This window comes from Pogona vitticeps, chromosome 2 (genome assembly GCF_051106095.1).
Source record: "Pogona vitticeps strain Pit_001003342236 chromosome 2, PviZW2.1, whole genome shotgun sequence".
NCBI classification, from domain to species: domain Eukaryota; kingdom Metazoa; phylum Chordata; class Lepidosauria; order Squamata; family Agamidae; genus Pogona; species Pogona vitticeps.
This window is the reverse complement of record NC_135784.1, coordinates 230767065-230783267: the sequence shown is the minus strand read 5'-3', so window position 1 is coordinate 230783267 and position 16203 is coordinate 230767065. Positions and strand designations below refer to the sequence as shown.

The 16203-nt window shown below is 40.1% G+C and overlaps 1 protein-coding gene across 2 annotated transcripts in view; it reads right to left on the bottom strand.

The window, feature by feature from the left end:
* Positions 1 to 16203, bottom strand: part of LOC110083252 (histone-arginine methyltransferase CARM1) — a 71993-nt gene that overhangs the window by 22835 nt on the left and 32955 nt on the right. For both annotated transcript variants that reach the window (XM_072992160.2, XM_020801550.3), the window contains exons 5-7: positions 11669 to 11779; positions 2482 to 2659; positions 430 to 520 (exon numbers count right to left, since the gene is read on the bottom strand). In XM_072992160.2, coding sequence (XP_072848261.1) covers positions 430 to 520; positions 2482 to 2659; positions 11669 to 11779 — 380 coding nt within the window. The remainder of the gene's footprint in view (positions 1 to 429; positions 521 to 2481; positions 2660 to 11668; positions 11780 to 16203) is intronic.

The window sequence follows — 16203 nt, the reverse complement described above, 5'->3', positions numbered from 1 at the left end:
CCTCTGGCTCTGATATTTAATTCACTGAGCTATCCAGACAGCCTCATTACACGCAGCCATTTCTTTTCCAGAGAAGCACTGCCTCTAATGAATAGGCCATCCAATGGCAAGCCACTATTTGATGCAGGCTTTAAATTGTGAGGCCATCTTATGATAACTGCATTAAACAGATTTCACTGTACTCTTAAAAAATGGGAGCCTATAAAAAGCATCACAGAATACATACATTTTTAAAGGGGGAAACATGGTTAGAACAAAAAGTTTTTTCAATCTTTTTGACAGATACTGTACAATTCACCCCTACATTGTAGTCTCAAGAAGCAATTTCATTTGGAAACCTCGGTTAAGTTGTGAAGCAAAATACATTTTTCTTTCTTTCTTTCTTTCTTTTCTTATTTTTTGTGTGAAAAAAAGTGAAATAATCATTACCAAAAATTGGCTCTGGAGTAGTGTTCCATGTAGAGCTGTTCATCGGAAAAAGGAGCCAAATGAATGTCACTAAATGTTGGAAACATCATTCCTAGTAAACAAAAGATAATATACAGTAGCAGAGTTCAAACCTATGTAGACCCTACATAAACATTTGTTGGAAACACCTAGAAAGTGTCATCCACTCTCCACCTCAAACAGTTAACCCTGTACAGTTCTGTAGGGGAGAATCTATGCTTGCATTCCTGATCACTCTTCAGAAGGTTTTCAGCGACAATAGAGTACTGATAATAGGAATTCAAAGATGCTGTGAGCTGATAAAGACTTAATGTTTTGGACTCATTTGGGTTTGGTTATTTAAATAATTTCCTTAAATCAGTGGCAAGATTCTAATCCAGCTCTCACCATACATGCAGGGGGTTCTTGACAACTGAAACAACATATGACAGTAAATATATGACCACTCAATTGTTTCAGATAATCACCAAAGGTAACCATTGAGGTGACAGTTGGCTATATTACTATGACTTTAACAAAACCTGTCAAAAGAATTCCACAAACCTTATATCCAATTCACATACAATGTGAAACCAACAAAAGTATGTGCATTATATACTTAAATTAGCGACAAGATCAAACATATAATCCAATCACCCGTATGTCAATTAAATAAGGATATAATCCAACAACCATGAATATCACTATTGATTGACCCATTTTAAATAAATCAGTTCTAACCAGTGTATCTAGCAAGTCAGGAATTAACTAGAATATGAAGAAGATGCATGACATTTATCGGAAGTGGTGTATCTGTAACTAATATCAGCTTGTGGCTGTCTCTCCTATTTCTTTGGAGCACAGTTTGAGATTAGGGTGGGGGAAGAAGCACTGTCCTAAAACAAGGCCCACTATTTATTTTCTTTATTAATTAATTAAATTTATATTCCTCCCATTTAGACAACGTCTACTCTGGGCGGCTAACAATAAAAAAGACTAAAAACAATCTAATATATCAACAAATACAATATCATTCAAGATGGGAAAATAGAAATCAAGCAGAAAGAAGGTGTCAGCTACAGACTGAAATCCTACTATTCTTCACTCTGAAGAGGTCACTGAATTCAATTTTCATTCCAAGTAGATTGGTTCAGGATAGAATTCTCCAGGGGAAATGTTTCGTAAATAGAAACTAAATTTTGCAGGGGGGGGGGGAGGCACAGTTGAGATCAATTTACCTTGAACAATGACTGTGGCAAAGATAGGCAGTCTACATTTGATTTTTTTTAAGCACAGAAATTAATTACTGCACCTTGGAGTAATAAATATTTTAAAAGTAACAACACATCCCACAATGGAAGGCCTAAAAATGACATATTTGAGTACTTAGGCTAAAAATGATTAGTTTTTAGTTTGCTAACCCACACTTTATTACCAGTTTCCTGAGTATTCAGAAAGACCTGGTAGGAAGCTATATATTTTGCTGGGTCTTAATTATACCACAGGGAACTCTGCCACCTCAGGTCACGTTGTACAATGTCACCATTTAAAAACTAATATTTGCCTCCGTGTTCTCTACAGCAGTGGTCCCCAACCTTTTCTGAACCGTGGATGGGTTTGGGGGGGGTGTCTGTGCACAGGGGGGTGGGGACCCCCCAAGGTCATGGATGGGTGGGGTTCTCAAAAGGCAGGATTCTTTCCTAGCCTTAAGTGCAGATGCTATTGATTGAATATGGATTGTGCTCTGCATTACAGAGCTTTTGCCAACACAGCACCTGGTAATCCCTGATGGTCTGTCTTCCAAGTATGAACAAGACTCAATCCTGCAAAATTCCTAAATCAACTGAAACTGGTGTTCCCACAATAGTAGAGTTATTGTAAGGTACAGAGCAAGAAGCTGCCAATGACATGTAACATAAGGTAGATGGAAAGTATAAGAGGATTTCTGACAACTGACGAGGCTGTGACTAAAAAGCAGTTTTTCTTTTATTTGTTAAATACTATTTTTCTGGGCCCTCATTTCTCTAATCAACATCTAGCAAACATCAAGCTCACCATTTGACTTCAGCCATTTCTTAGAATGGAGGTAACTTTCTAGCATTCTTTCGTTGAAAAGCATGTAGCCCATGGGTTCAGAAACGATAACATCTACGCTCTCAGGCAGGGAGATTTCCTCAATTTTTCCTGACAGAACATTGATCTTGTCAACAAGATTGTTACTTCGCACTAGAATCTGTAAAGATGAAGGAGAAAAGCCAAAATTAGTTCCTCTAAGTGTGCAGATATGTGTGTTTTAGAGTACATATCCCAGAATTCCACAGAAGTACAGCCATATGGGGAATTCTGGGAGTTGCAGTCACAAAAAAACACAAACCTGCACACTTCTGTTAGTTTCTTTAATCCGTTAAGAAGCTGAGAGGGGTCTCAAGAATTCAAATTAAACAAAAATAGAAGCTTTTAGTAAGAAAACCCGAAGAACATTTTCATGAAGTTATAACAAGAAAAAAGTTCATATTTGTTAATGTCCAAGATGACAGTGGGCAACCATGAGGTTGATAGAATGAAAGCAGACATTAATAAGAAAGCAACTCTTTGCCTTCTAGACATGGGGATGAATAAAAAACCAAATTGCTATATTCATTAAATATCGCTAATTTGTTAAATATTCATCCCTTTGTATTTGTGAGTTCCAGAGACCCCGACGAATATGAAGGGATAAATATTGCCCCATTTTTATCTGTCCCCCGCAGGAAGAGAGGGAAGGCTAGCCTTCCCCCTCTGCCTATGGCTTTCCCACTCTGCCTATGGGCCCGCCTATCAGCTGATTGGTGGACCATAGGCAACCACCCAGCCCCACAGCCTGTACCCTGCCCCTCCCTACTTTAGCCACTGCCATCATCTGGCACCATCGTCATCCAGTGCCACCAGCATCCATTGTTGCCTGCCACTGCTACCATCCATCGCCAACTGCTGCGGTGGCCTCCGTAGCCATGGCTTGCCATAAGGGACACTGGCTACCCTTTGCAAAGATGGTGGCTGCAGCTTCTTTTAGGGCAGGGAAGCTGCAGCCACCATCTTTGCAAAGGGCAGCCTGTATTCATTGGTTCATGGGGAGATTCATGGTTCGTGATTCATCAATTTTGATGGACCACAAACCAGGACGAACCACCATTTTGGTGGTTTGTCCCCATCTCTAATAACTATATTTTCAGAGTGATAGCACTACTCTATCAGCCATGTAAAAGGGGTAGCCGTTTTAGTCTATGTAAGCATTTGAGGTAAATGCAAAATAGGAATAAAAAATTTAAAAACACAAAAATGCGGTGGCACCTTAAAGACTAACTTTTGTATTCTTTAAACTGAGCTTTTTTGGGCAAGTCCACTTCATCAGACATGAAAACTTCCATTAAAAAATACAAAAGTTAGTCTTTAAAGTGCCACCCCATTTTTGTCTTTTTAAACTTTTTATTACTATTTTGCATTTACCTATAATTACTCTACCAGTTTCTGATGACCAAAATCCTAGCAACAATCAATAGATTATGAACCATTTTTAAACAAACACCAGCTCATCTATATAAGCAAGCAGAACTTTTAGACCCTCAAAGAATAAATGGGTAATTATATTAATACTTTATTAATACTGTGGAGATGATTTTCCCTCCCCAAATAATTAACTAGGGGGTGTTTCCACCAAATGTTTATAAACTTAGCTTTGTTGCTTCCACATCATCTTTAAAAAAAAAAAAAAAAGCTGAACCAATGCAATTCAGCCTTGTATGCCATGGAGACAAGGAAAAAAGATTCAAATTCATCTGTTTTATAAGCAGACCAAATCTAATAGCACTTATCATCTAGTTGCCCTCTGAGGAGGACATGTCTAACTCTTCGGTATGGTTAGGACTCTATAGGAGATGCCTCCCAAGGTATCACTGCTATTTCTTTCTCCTTGGATTTCTGCCAAAATACTTTGTTTGCTCCAGTGCATGGTTCTCCTCACAGTTGAACAAACCCTTTATATGCAGTTCCATTCCTTCTTGTTTAGTTTATTCCTTTGGAATATGTTATACCCTTCATTCTTTACATTCCAGTCATGAATCTCATCCCAGCAAGCTCAATGACATTTATCTATTTGCTGCCTTGCACTAAGAGTTCAAGCTCATCTTTTTTCATTTCCCATTTTCTGCACATTTGTGTGGACACATCTAAAGCCATGGGTAATTCCACTCTCCTAAGAGGTTTCCTTCTCATCTCTTCCTCTACATTGGGAGGTTCTTGTACAATCATTCTAGTTTCTGATGCTTCACTGACAGTACTATCCTCAGCAACTACTGTTTTCCTGTTTTCTAGAATATTATATCCCCCCCTGACAGAATTCATTTTAAAGCCCTTCTGATCAGCCTTGCAGGACTCTTGGTAAATAAGTCCCTTCCAGACCATGTCCAGTGCAATCGTAGCCCGCTGTTCTCAAGAAATTACAGGCCACAACTCATGAAGGAAAAGCATTCCCGATGACATCATCTACATAGTAAGCTGCTCATTTTCAACATTTTTGTTACTCTTCCTGGTTCTCAGTCTTCGACTGGAAATAGTGTTGAAAAAACCCACCTGTGCCCTAAGGTTCTTCACCTTCCTACCAGAACCTACAATGTGCTGAAGGCTGTGTTTGTTTGTATCATTTGTTCAGATATGGATAAAAACAAAAGGGTTTTAAACGGTGGGCTTGATGACATTCAGCAACCTCTCTGTCACATCCTAGATCTTTACTCCAGGGAGACAGCACAACTTCAAAAAATACTGTGCCAGGTCCACAAATGGCTCCATCTGCCTCCCTCGGTAGTAAGCCACCAATTACAACACGTCTTCTTTGATTTCTAGTATCTTCCACACTCACCTCCATGCTCTCTACTGATGGCTATCCCTCAACTAGTTAGTTAGTTATGTAAGGAACTGACTTACATAGACCCTAATAGGGCTTTCAAGGTGAGGTATTCACAGAGTGGTTTTACTCCCCCAGTGAGTTTCCATGACCAAGTTGGGATTCAAACCCTGGTCTCCAGAGTTCTTCATTTTATCTACTACACCACACTGGGCACTTGCTCCTCTTCTAGTACCTTAGAATTACTTTCCAAAGGCAGCTCCTGGGATGGCTGGCCTTGTTTCAGCAGCTCTGATTCACTGTCCATGCAGAAGGCATCAAAATCATCTTGTAGCTCCAAAGGCACAAAATGGCTCCTGTTTTCCTTCCTTCTCCATACCACATTTCTTCAAGTTCTTGCCTCTCACATTTTGAATTGTTCCTCCATAGAGGAAGAATGCTCCAACAGAAAAGTCTAGTTAGCTCTGTCTAAAAAAATCCTTATTCTCCTGAACAAGCTGAAGTGCTGGGAGGCAGGGCTCAGAATTCTGAACTTTCTCTTCCAGCAGAACAATCAGCTTGGTCTTGATGAAAGTGTAGATTCAGGGAGAAAAGCATGCCACAACTGTTGCAGCTCCCCAGACATGTGTTCCTATAACCATGACTCTTTGTTTTATGAAGGCACTGAAACAACAAATCTGCCTTTCCCCTCAAACTACCCCCAACATCCTTTCAAAGTGTCTCTGTTTACTCATCCTGTTCACTCAATTTGGTTTCAAGCTCCCAGCACAACTGTAGATGTGGCAACTGCTAGCTCCTCCCCAAAGCAAGCTGATGATGACTTTCATAAAGTTCAGTCTCTTCTATTGTCATGTTCAAATCAAATGCACCTGCTTCCTGTGCATGTCAGAGAAATGTAGCATAATACTAAACACTGCAAGGCAGAAAAGCCTATTGCATGCATCTGACTTATTTATGGCAGCATATGTGCAGTGATATAAACAACAGGGGCAATTTTCCACTCATGAACAAGCCACCACTTGTATTCCTCAGTATCTGCAAAGTCACAGAACTGGTACACAAGGAATAAAGGTAATGACTCATTAACTAGTGGCAATTTGCTACTGTGATTTATGTCACTAAACTTAGTGTAAATATAGACTAGGATTCTGGCCTTTGTTTTTTGTTTAGCCAATCCTTAAAAATCTCATACTACAATAATCACCTAAAATGGGACAGTTTGCAGTTCAAAGATTTCCCTGCTGGAATAGTATGCAAATATACCTCATATTCATGTATTGGAGTTCTACATTTTTGAGCGCCGTCCAGCAACTCAGTTTAGGCCCATTTAACCTTTATACCATGTTACATTTTACTGACAATTGGAAGAGGAAAGAGAAACAATATACTATCTTCAATTAGCATTGAAAATATTTGACCACATGTGTAACTTCAATTAAGCAGGCGATGCATTCAAAATGTTCATAGCGTTAAGGTTTATGTTCCTACGCAGACAACTTTCTGAAACAGAGCTAGACTGTCTTACTGTTTGCTTGGGATGAGAGAATGAACTGGAAAATTTCATCAGATGGTGAAATATTGAGGTCAGAAGAATATAGCTTTGTGCAGTGGTTCATAAAACAGTTAGAAATTGGTTATTTAATCTGGCAGCCATATTGCAGTGCATTTTAAAACAGTTACTAGTATGATTGCCAGATGGCCCACCCAAAGTCTCTGACATTACAGTTACCCCCTTTTCTGACTTTCATTCTCATGGATATAACTCTGTATGCTTTTTTTTCTTATTTTCATCATTATACAATACATAACTTTAGTACACTTACAACCAAATTTAAAGATAGTTCTGTTACAATTAATCTTGAAATTGTTATCTTGAGAAAGGAGATTTCCAAGATTTAGCTTTAAGGAGTAGCTAACATTAGTCTGCTGCAGCAAAAGCAACATGGAGTCTTCTGTTTCCTTCAAGGCGGACAATCTTTACTATGGCATGAGCCTGCATGGTCTGATATTTGCTGGAGTCCCCCACCTTACAAAAAAAGGTTTACACCGTAATATAAGTCTTTAAGATACACAAGATTCCTTATTATTGTATAGCAGCTCAATGTTCATGCTGCTATACAACAATCCTACAGCAATTTTTTTCCAGGAGAAGCCAAGAGTTTCTGGAAATTGCAGTCCGAGAACACTTGGGTTACCCAAGGTTGGGAACCACTGAAATGGGTAAACCAGTTATCATTCTGCACATCACCACTTCTTGCCTCTCCACATCTGGGCCAGAAGTCTGGTCTACCAAGTTTATAATAGATTTTTCCTCCAAAAAGGAAGGCCGGCTCTACCGAACCCCAAGTAGACATTACCTCTGCTGCCTCAACAAGGTCCCGTATATTGACCACCTATTCGCTGTTATCCCTAGAAAATCTGTTGGGCCACCAGGCCAATCGAGCCTACTAAGGGGTGCTTTTTTCCAGGGGTGGCTAGGGAAGGGATAAGCATGTTATTATGATGCCTTAACGGCAAAGCTCCGGTTGCGTGACTCTACTAGTCATGGCCCTAGAGAAGAACCTTCTGTGGGGCCACACCCAGGCTCTAGAACTTTGTGGCAAGGGAGGTTAAGATTGCCCTCTCCCTGTTCACTTTCTGCTAGCAGGCAAAAAAAAAAAAAAAAACCATAGTTAGGCAAGCCTTCTAACCACAGGGCTTTAGCTGATCTGTTGATTTTCTCTTTTTTATAAAAAGGTAAACTTCTAATAGTATTTTAATTAAGAGGTTTTAAAGAGTCTAAATTGGATTGTATTTTGATAATATAATGAGTACAATTCTATTTTTAATATTACTAACATACTGTATTTTAATTCAGTTTTTAAAGCTACACTGTAGTCTGCCTTGGGTTCCAACTTGAGAGAAACATAACTATTTCTTCGACCACTTTCAAATCTACTTTTTAAAAATTGTTCTTTTCTCTCTTTTTTTTTTTGCCAGAAAGCAATATTCTTCTCAAAAGCCTGCACAGCTTCTCCCAGCCTTTCTCTCTCGCTAACTATACAGGTGACAGTGAATAACTCCCAGGGCCATATTAACCCATGGCCAGGCCCCTAGGCTTTCAGGTATTTCAGGGCCCCTCTGGCAGAGTGCAAAATGCCATTAACCACTGGAGCCCTAGGGCACTTCAGTAAAAGAAATTGACAGACCCCTAGTCTTTGCAGGAACCATAGGCTTCAGCCTAGTCAGCCTTATGAATAATACGGCCTTGATAACTCCTGTTCCCAACTACGAGATTCCTGACATTATTGGGCTACAGAATCCAGAAACTGTGCCCACTGGTTGTGCTGTGTGGGTTTTTGGGGAGCTATCCATAAACATCTCAAGTGCCAAAGTTAGGAACCACATGCGTATTTTAATCATTTTATCTTTTATTGTATTTTAATAGAATTTTAATTGTTGTAAGCCGCCCAGAGACCTTTGGGTAGAGTGGGCAGCGTATAAGTTAAATAAATAAATAAACAAACAAACAAACAAACAAACAAACGTGTGCGTGTGTGCGTGCGTGCGTGCGTGCGTGCGTACGTACGTACGTACGTACGTACCTACATACATACATTTCTTATGAAGCAGTGTATGAATGTCTTCTTTCTGACCAAGAAAGGTATGGGCACACATATTGCATACATAAAGATTTAAAGATATCAAAAATGATTTAAATTTACTTCTAAAACATTACTTTGAAAGCATTCCATTCTAGCACATGAATTCTAAAGCATTATTTCCAGCCTCCTAACATACGGTTTGGAATTTCTTTTTCAAGGCTGTAAGACTAGTGTTTATTTATTTGATGTCTTTCAGACACCAGGGAAAAAAGGCTTTGTTATTTTCCCTAGCCTTTTAATTCTTTTAATGCCTCAGATTTTAACACTGAGTGTACTGCATGCTTCTTCCCCTGATGTATTAAGAGCTATTCCTTGGGTATTATTTTTAATAGTGAATTGTTCAAAACCTACAGCTTGGCTTACATTCCTTGCTCCAAACAAGACTTTTGTTCATTAGATAGTAAACCTCACCCTGTGGACATGAACATCATAGTAGCATCCCTAAGAATGATCGCTTCTTCTGTTTGGGTCTCTCTTCAAAAGAAAATCTGTTGTGGAAGTGCCTTTCCCAGATTCATATGGAAAGCAACTCTGTATTCCACAAGGGCTAATTTTTTATTTCTAATGAACCCAGCACTGGCTGACCTAGCTGACATTCAGATACCTTTTCCTCATGCATAGCTGTACCCATGTCCTGTTTATTCAAGTGCTCTCCATAAATTCCCTTCAGTTTAACACCACATTCTTTCTTTGACTTCATACAGAATTCTTGTTCTGTATTCTAAACACATTTATCTGGATCAACCCCACTGAATTCAGTAGAAAATCATTCCAAATGAAATTAGCACACACAGCATTAAAGTAGTCAGTCAGATTTCTTCACCTATTTGCTTAATCCTGATAAGACACGCAATGCAGTGGCAGGAATATCTGCTTGAGGGTTCTACGGAGTTCAGTGGGTTCCATACCTAAATAAGTGTGAAGATAAGTCTGAAGTATCAACATCTGGCCATGACTATTCTTGTTTTTCCCCCTGTCCCAGTCTGGAATGAGCAGCCTGAACAAAAGCAGGACTCTTGAAAACTCCCCTGTTTTTGATATGTAGGTGCTCTGGTAAAGGTAGTACTTACCTATGTTCTGGATTTTGTACAAGGACCGCACAGACTTTTTTCTTTTACATCTAAGTATGGACAATCTGCTAAATAAAAGCCTAGGGCAGGGCACATAATGTAAGCAAGGAAATCTAGCATAGTTAAAAAAGAGCCACAGTGCAGGACCCCATCTTTTCGTCAACTCCAACTGACTAGATTTTCTGTTCCTTGCATGTGTGACTTCAGCAGTCACTTTGGGTGCATAGAGGAGGAGCCCTATGCAAGGGAGTGGGGGGTGGAGCTGCACACAACGTGCAGGCGCACATCTTAGAGGGAACCTTAGTGACAATATTCCAGTCTTTGTCAAATTTTTCGTTTCTCTCAGCTAACATAAAGGTGACTCTTGCAAATCTAAAATATGGAATCATGTGAGAAAACATGACATACTGAATGGAAAACCGCCTTTGAATGAACGAGGCTTTGGGTTTTTTTTTGTTTTGCTTTTATTTTAATTTTACATTCAAATAATATTACTGACATGCCAACACTGTTTATTTTGCAAGTTATACCACTGGGATGACAACACACCACACCGTTTAATTATAATCTATCTTATTTTGCATTCTGCTGAATAAACTATATTAGTCTACCCTAAATGGCTTTGGTAATACCCAAAATAATCAGATAACCAGACATCTTAAAGTTACATATGTATGCAAGAAAACATTAACGCAGATAACCAGTATCTGCCAATTTCAATTCTCCCAGTTCCTACCTGCTCGCCCCTAATGGAGTGCTCAATGCAACTGACAAGACATACACAAGATCTATATAACTTGTGCATATAACATGTTCTGTTTCCTGAAGTGAAGTGGATCAGGATCTCAGGAAAGCAGGCACCTCGCTTTCTAAGGTGCATCACTTATATTCATAGCTGACCAGCAGTTAATCCTAAAGAGGACAGCTTTCTGTTCAAAGTTATAGCTGAGTTTCAGAGAGTAAGGGTCCTATTATGTTTTTCAGTCATAGCCAAAATAATAGACATGGAATGTTCTATATTATAAAGAGAAACATTATTCAGCTGTAATCAAAAGCAACCTTTTATTGTAATTTTTTAAAAAGCCACACTCAATTATTGTGTACCAGCATTAATTTAGTGAAGCACTGCCAGCTTCAATGGCATTACAATGAACATCCTTGGTCTACGTTTTTCAAAGCACAAACCAGCAATTTGCAAGGATGTATTTACAGTTGCTAAGGGAGGCACATAATTCATATGTATCTATCTCCATCGGTGTGTCTGAGAGACAGAGAAAAGGCATGTGCTGTAAGAGAGAGAGAGAATTAAGACCTCAACGATCCCCTTTTCATGTATTATCTCTGAAAATGGAATCCAAAGTGCTAAACTGAATTGTAGCTATTCAGCAGAGACAAGCCTCAGTAAAATAAACACTGTCTTGCTGCCATTTAATTAGTAGATTCAGGGAGTTAGAATAACTGTGAGCTCCAAAGCACGATTCTACCTATGTCCTGTGAAGTAAGTATTGTTTGGAAGCAACACATAGTGTGTTGGCCAGAAGCACCAGCTCTCCAAAGTTTACAGTAAAATCACAAATATCTGGTTTCTCAGGCACAAAGCAAAACATGCCAAAACAATCCAGGAACTGGATCACATTCAACATACTTACCTCGGCATATTTTGCCACTGCACTGGCTTCAACAGCATAGACTTTTCTAGCTCCAGCTTGGACAGCAAAAAATGAAAGGATTCCTGATCCACAGCCAACATCTAGGACCACCTTGAAACAAAACCAGGGGAGACGGATATGTCACTAAGAAGCTTTCTGTGCAAAGGTCCAACCTGGGCAGAGATCAGGGTCAGGCTGGAGCACATTTCTCTGTATATAAAGTGATTACCAGAAAACAGATTTTGCTCTGGGCTGTTCCACAAGTGCTCCAAATTGTGATCTATTCCTCCATGTGACCGCACTCTTAAGTCAAAAAACAGTTCCTAATTGGCACTAGGCTGCAGTTTCTTCATTATATTTTCCAATCAAGATGTTGCCACCAGATTTGTGTCACATATCCTCTGAGTGCTTCTTCATAACTTACAGTGATAGAGGGGGAAACATCATAATGAGACCATGAGCATTATGTTACACAGTACTCATGGTTTCATGAGGTTGTATTTGTGTATGTGCGGTGGGGTATCTATCATTTGGAAAAACATGCAAATACTACATGGGATTTTGATGTTTTTCCTTGCCATAGCATTACATACTAGACACATCACCAAACTTGTGAAAAAAGAACAACAGCAATTATTCTGTTTATAGACCTGCCCTTTGGGCCCAACAGATTCTTTGTCAAGTACCTCACTCCTAATCTTGGTGTGCAATGTAACAGCAGTTGTGGTGCTATTCTCCTAGTCAAATATACCAATGAAAGAGGCATTTTAATGACATAAAATCATCCCTTCTTCAAAAATATATGCTTCTTTCTCCCCCAAACGGCCGATTTCACATTCAGACAAACACATGCCAACTTTAATATCCTCCTCCAAAAGCTCCAGGAAGAAATTTTTTAATAAGAGATACAACGTATACTGCAGTGGTGGGATTCAAATAAATTAACAATAGGTTCTATGCCCAAATGGCAAATAAATAAATAAATAAATAAATAAATAAATAAATAAATAAATAAATAAATAAATAAATAAATAAATAAATAAATAAATAAATAAATAAATAAATAAATAAATAAATAAATAAATAAATAAATAAATGCCCAGGACAGTGGGATCCAATGAGAGTTTCTTCTACAGTGATCTCCTTACTGCCTATCATCACAACTACTTCTCACATGATTAAGATATCTGGATAAGTGTATCTGTTTGGGCATGCCGCTGCTGTTAACCTCACCATGGGCACGTGCCAAACACACACAAACAAACACACACCTCACAGTGGGTGCTTATGACCAGGTTTGACAGAGAACTGACACATCTCTCCTTCCCTTTACTTCCTATTTCACCCTATAGCTCACCAGTAAAAATTGCTTCCATCCCCTTTCCTGCTCCTGAAATGACTGATAGCCCTGCTTGTTGTTACCTGGAGGCTGCCTTTGCACACCTGTTGAGGAGTTCTTCTCCCCCCCCCGCTTCCTTCTGGCTTGGAAGGTATGGTCTCTTTTCAATCTGTTGCCACTCCACCTCAACCCCACCACCTCAATCGGTCCAGAACACTGCCAAAGAGCCCGAAAAACCCACAACAGCCAACATCAACAAATGCTTGATTAGTATGCTCTCATGTATGTCTTTTCTGGAGAATGCTGCCTTCTCATGATGGTCCCTCCCCCTCGGAGTCCCTCCGGCCCCCACCCACCCCCCATGTTGACCTGTGGTCAAGATGCGTCTGAATGTCTGGAGAGAAGAGTTTCAATTCCCCTTATCTATTGATATGTTTATGTGTTTTCCTTTCTTGGCCCTGGATATATGGCCTTCAAGAATAGTAAGTCTTACTAGTGTTAAAATACTGATAGCTGTCTTCCTCCTTCTAACAGAGTGGGCCATCTCTGTGTGCCATTTGTCTCCCGAAATTGTCAGTTTTGGGGCAGGAGGAAGAGTTCTTTGTTACTCTAAATGAGGCTTGGAGGTTTCATCTCTTTGTGGTGTGAGTGACTTTTCTATTGCATACATTGCTTGCGTGGATCAGTGAGACTGTCACTGGCTCATGCATTGGATATTCTCTGGGATTTAAAAAAAAACTGTTTCTAGGCAGAGCAACAGTCTTATGTGGTACCTTTAACTTGAAAAAAATCATAGTAAAACGAGGATGGTTGTTTGTTTGATTGAAGCGGTCTCACCCCAAAACTTTTTCCCTCTGTGTCCTGCCCTCATGCCTTGTCAATCACACACACCCTCTGCCTCGAGGCCATGAGCTTTCCTCCAGTGACATCAAGGACTCATCCTCCCCCCTTTTCCCCCAGTGACACCTCTGCTCTTTCCAGGGCTTTATCTCTCTCACCCATATCCCACCTCAGACGGCTCAGTGTGGAGTGGGAAGGGAGGCAGTTAATTGTGCCCCCTCCCCTTCGCTCGTCGCTGGTCACCTGGCCCCTCCTCCTTCATTCATCTCAGGCCAACAAACGGTTCTAAGAACCAATAGTACATTTAGGAAGCGGTTCTATAGAATAGGTGAGAACCTGCTGAATCCCACCTCTGATATACTGTATAAGGTGACTACAACCCCACAGAAAACAACAATGTTTAGATGTTTGCTTTCCCTGTGAGGAACGAGAACAAAGACTCACAAGAAGTAGCAAATTACAAAATATCTGAAAATCACACACTGTTGATGGAGGTGCTGTAACAAAAACCAGCAACTACTCGTAGATGTCTTCAGATTAGGCAGCAACATCATAGTGCTTCCAAAGGGAGGCACCTTAATGTTGCTGCAGCTGGAAGGTGGCTTACAGCTATTCTATATTTCCATTTTTAACAGACTGTTCTTTTCAAGTAAGGAAAAGGCGTCAAACCAAACATTAATGGAATGCCACATTCTCTGCTATTAGAATCTTCCCCCTCCAGTAAAGCAATTTCATAAGAACCAAGTGCCTTAGAAATCAGACTTGAAGACCAAGCCTGTGCTCATCTTCTAATAACCAATTTAAAAGGATCACAGAATACAGGTGAAGAAAAGCTTTGGCTACTTATGTAACTATGGTTCTTCGAGTTGTGATCCATGTATCCACACAAAATGGGTGTCTGCACCTGCGCAGACTTTGCTTAGGAAAGTTCCAGAGCCTCAAAAACAAAAGTGTCTCTCTGCCCATATCGATTGTGTGTGTTCCCCCACTTTTCTCAGTCCCAACTATCTGCCTCTAAAAAAATACTGGAAGGGTGAAACAAGAGGGAAGGTGGACAGATTTTGTGGATACATGGATCACCACTCAAATAACAATAGTTACGTAAGTAACCAAATCTTTTTGGTTGTGGTGTCCTTGTATGCACACATAGAGGTGACTAGGAAGCTAGAGTTATGGTGGTGGGAGTTACGCCTGGACAGATGATAGAACAGCCCTACCAAAAGCAGGATCTATCTGAGCCCCGATATCTACTCTATAGGGTGTGACAAAAGTTAAGGGCTGGGAACATTTGGCTCCCGGACAGATGTCCTGGATGTCTACACCTTGCATAAAGGCAGCAGAGGAGGAAATTCCTGTGGTAGAGCGGCTGTGGAAAGCCCGGGGGGGAGGCTTGTTGGGACGACAACCAAAAGGTTGTCCTTTTGGGGGGCCTTGGTAGGAGACAAAAAGCTTGGTCATTTTTCTAAATTCTTTTGTTCTGTCTAAGCAGAGGGCCAACATTCAGTAGATGTCCAAGGAGTGGAGGGATCATTCCAGGTCATTCTGCGGAGACGGATAGAAGGTAAGCAGTATGATAGGTTAAGACACGTGAAAATGAGACACTATCTTGGGGAGGAAGGTAACGTCAGTATGGAGAGTGATCTTATCACAGGAGAAAAATGTTGTAGGGTGAGTCACATCGAAGAGCCATAAGCACTGTGGCCTGATGTGCTGATGTGAGCGCTACCAAGAGTCCAACCTTGAGAGATAGAAGGCGGAGATCCATTGTAGCCAGCGGTTCAAAGGGAGGCTTGGTAAGCTGGGAAAGAACTAGTGACAGGGACCAGGGGTCCTGTGGAGGGTCATGTATCCAGGTAGGTGTTTTGAAGGCCCTTTTGGAATCTTTGGACAGTGTGATGTCTGAAGAATCATGCAGAGGGATGGCCTGTTGGTTGGTGAGCAACTACAGTGGCATGGTAGACTTTGATAGAGGAAACAGTAAATCCTTGTTGTTTGAGGTATAATAGGAAGGTAAGAACTGTGGGCAGAGACACAGGAGAATCCCGGACGTTACGTGATGCCGCATAACACTGAAAACGCTTCCATTTATAGCCATAAAGTTTGTTAGTGGAAGGGTGTATAGTCTGTTTCAAAATGTTTGCCATGAGAGGGATATCCTCCAGGTGAGTTTGTTTTTTATTTTTATTATTTTTATTTTTGAAACAGAAAACAAATACAATAAAAAATACAAAAATACAAATAATAGTAGTTGCTATACATTAAATTCTACCGTGCACCCCATACCACAGGACCCCATTGAACAATATTTTTATTACAAACTTCCTTTCCAAAATTGTATAGATTATTGTTTAGAGGC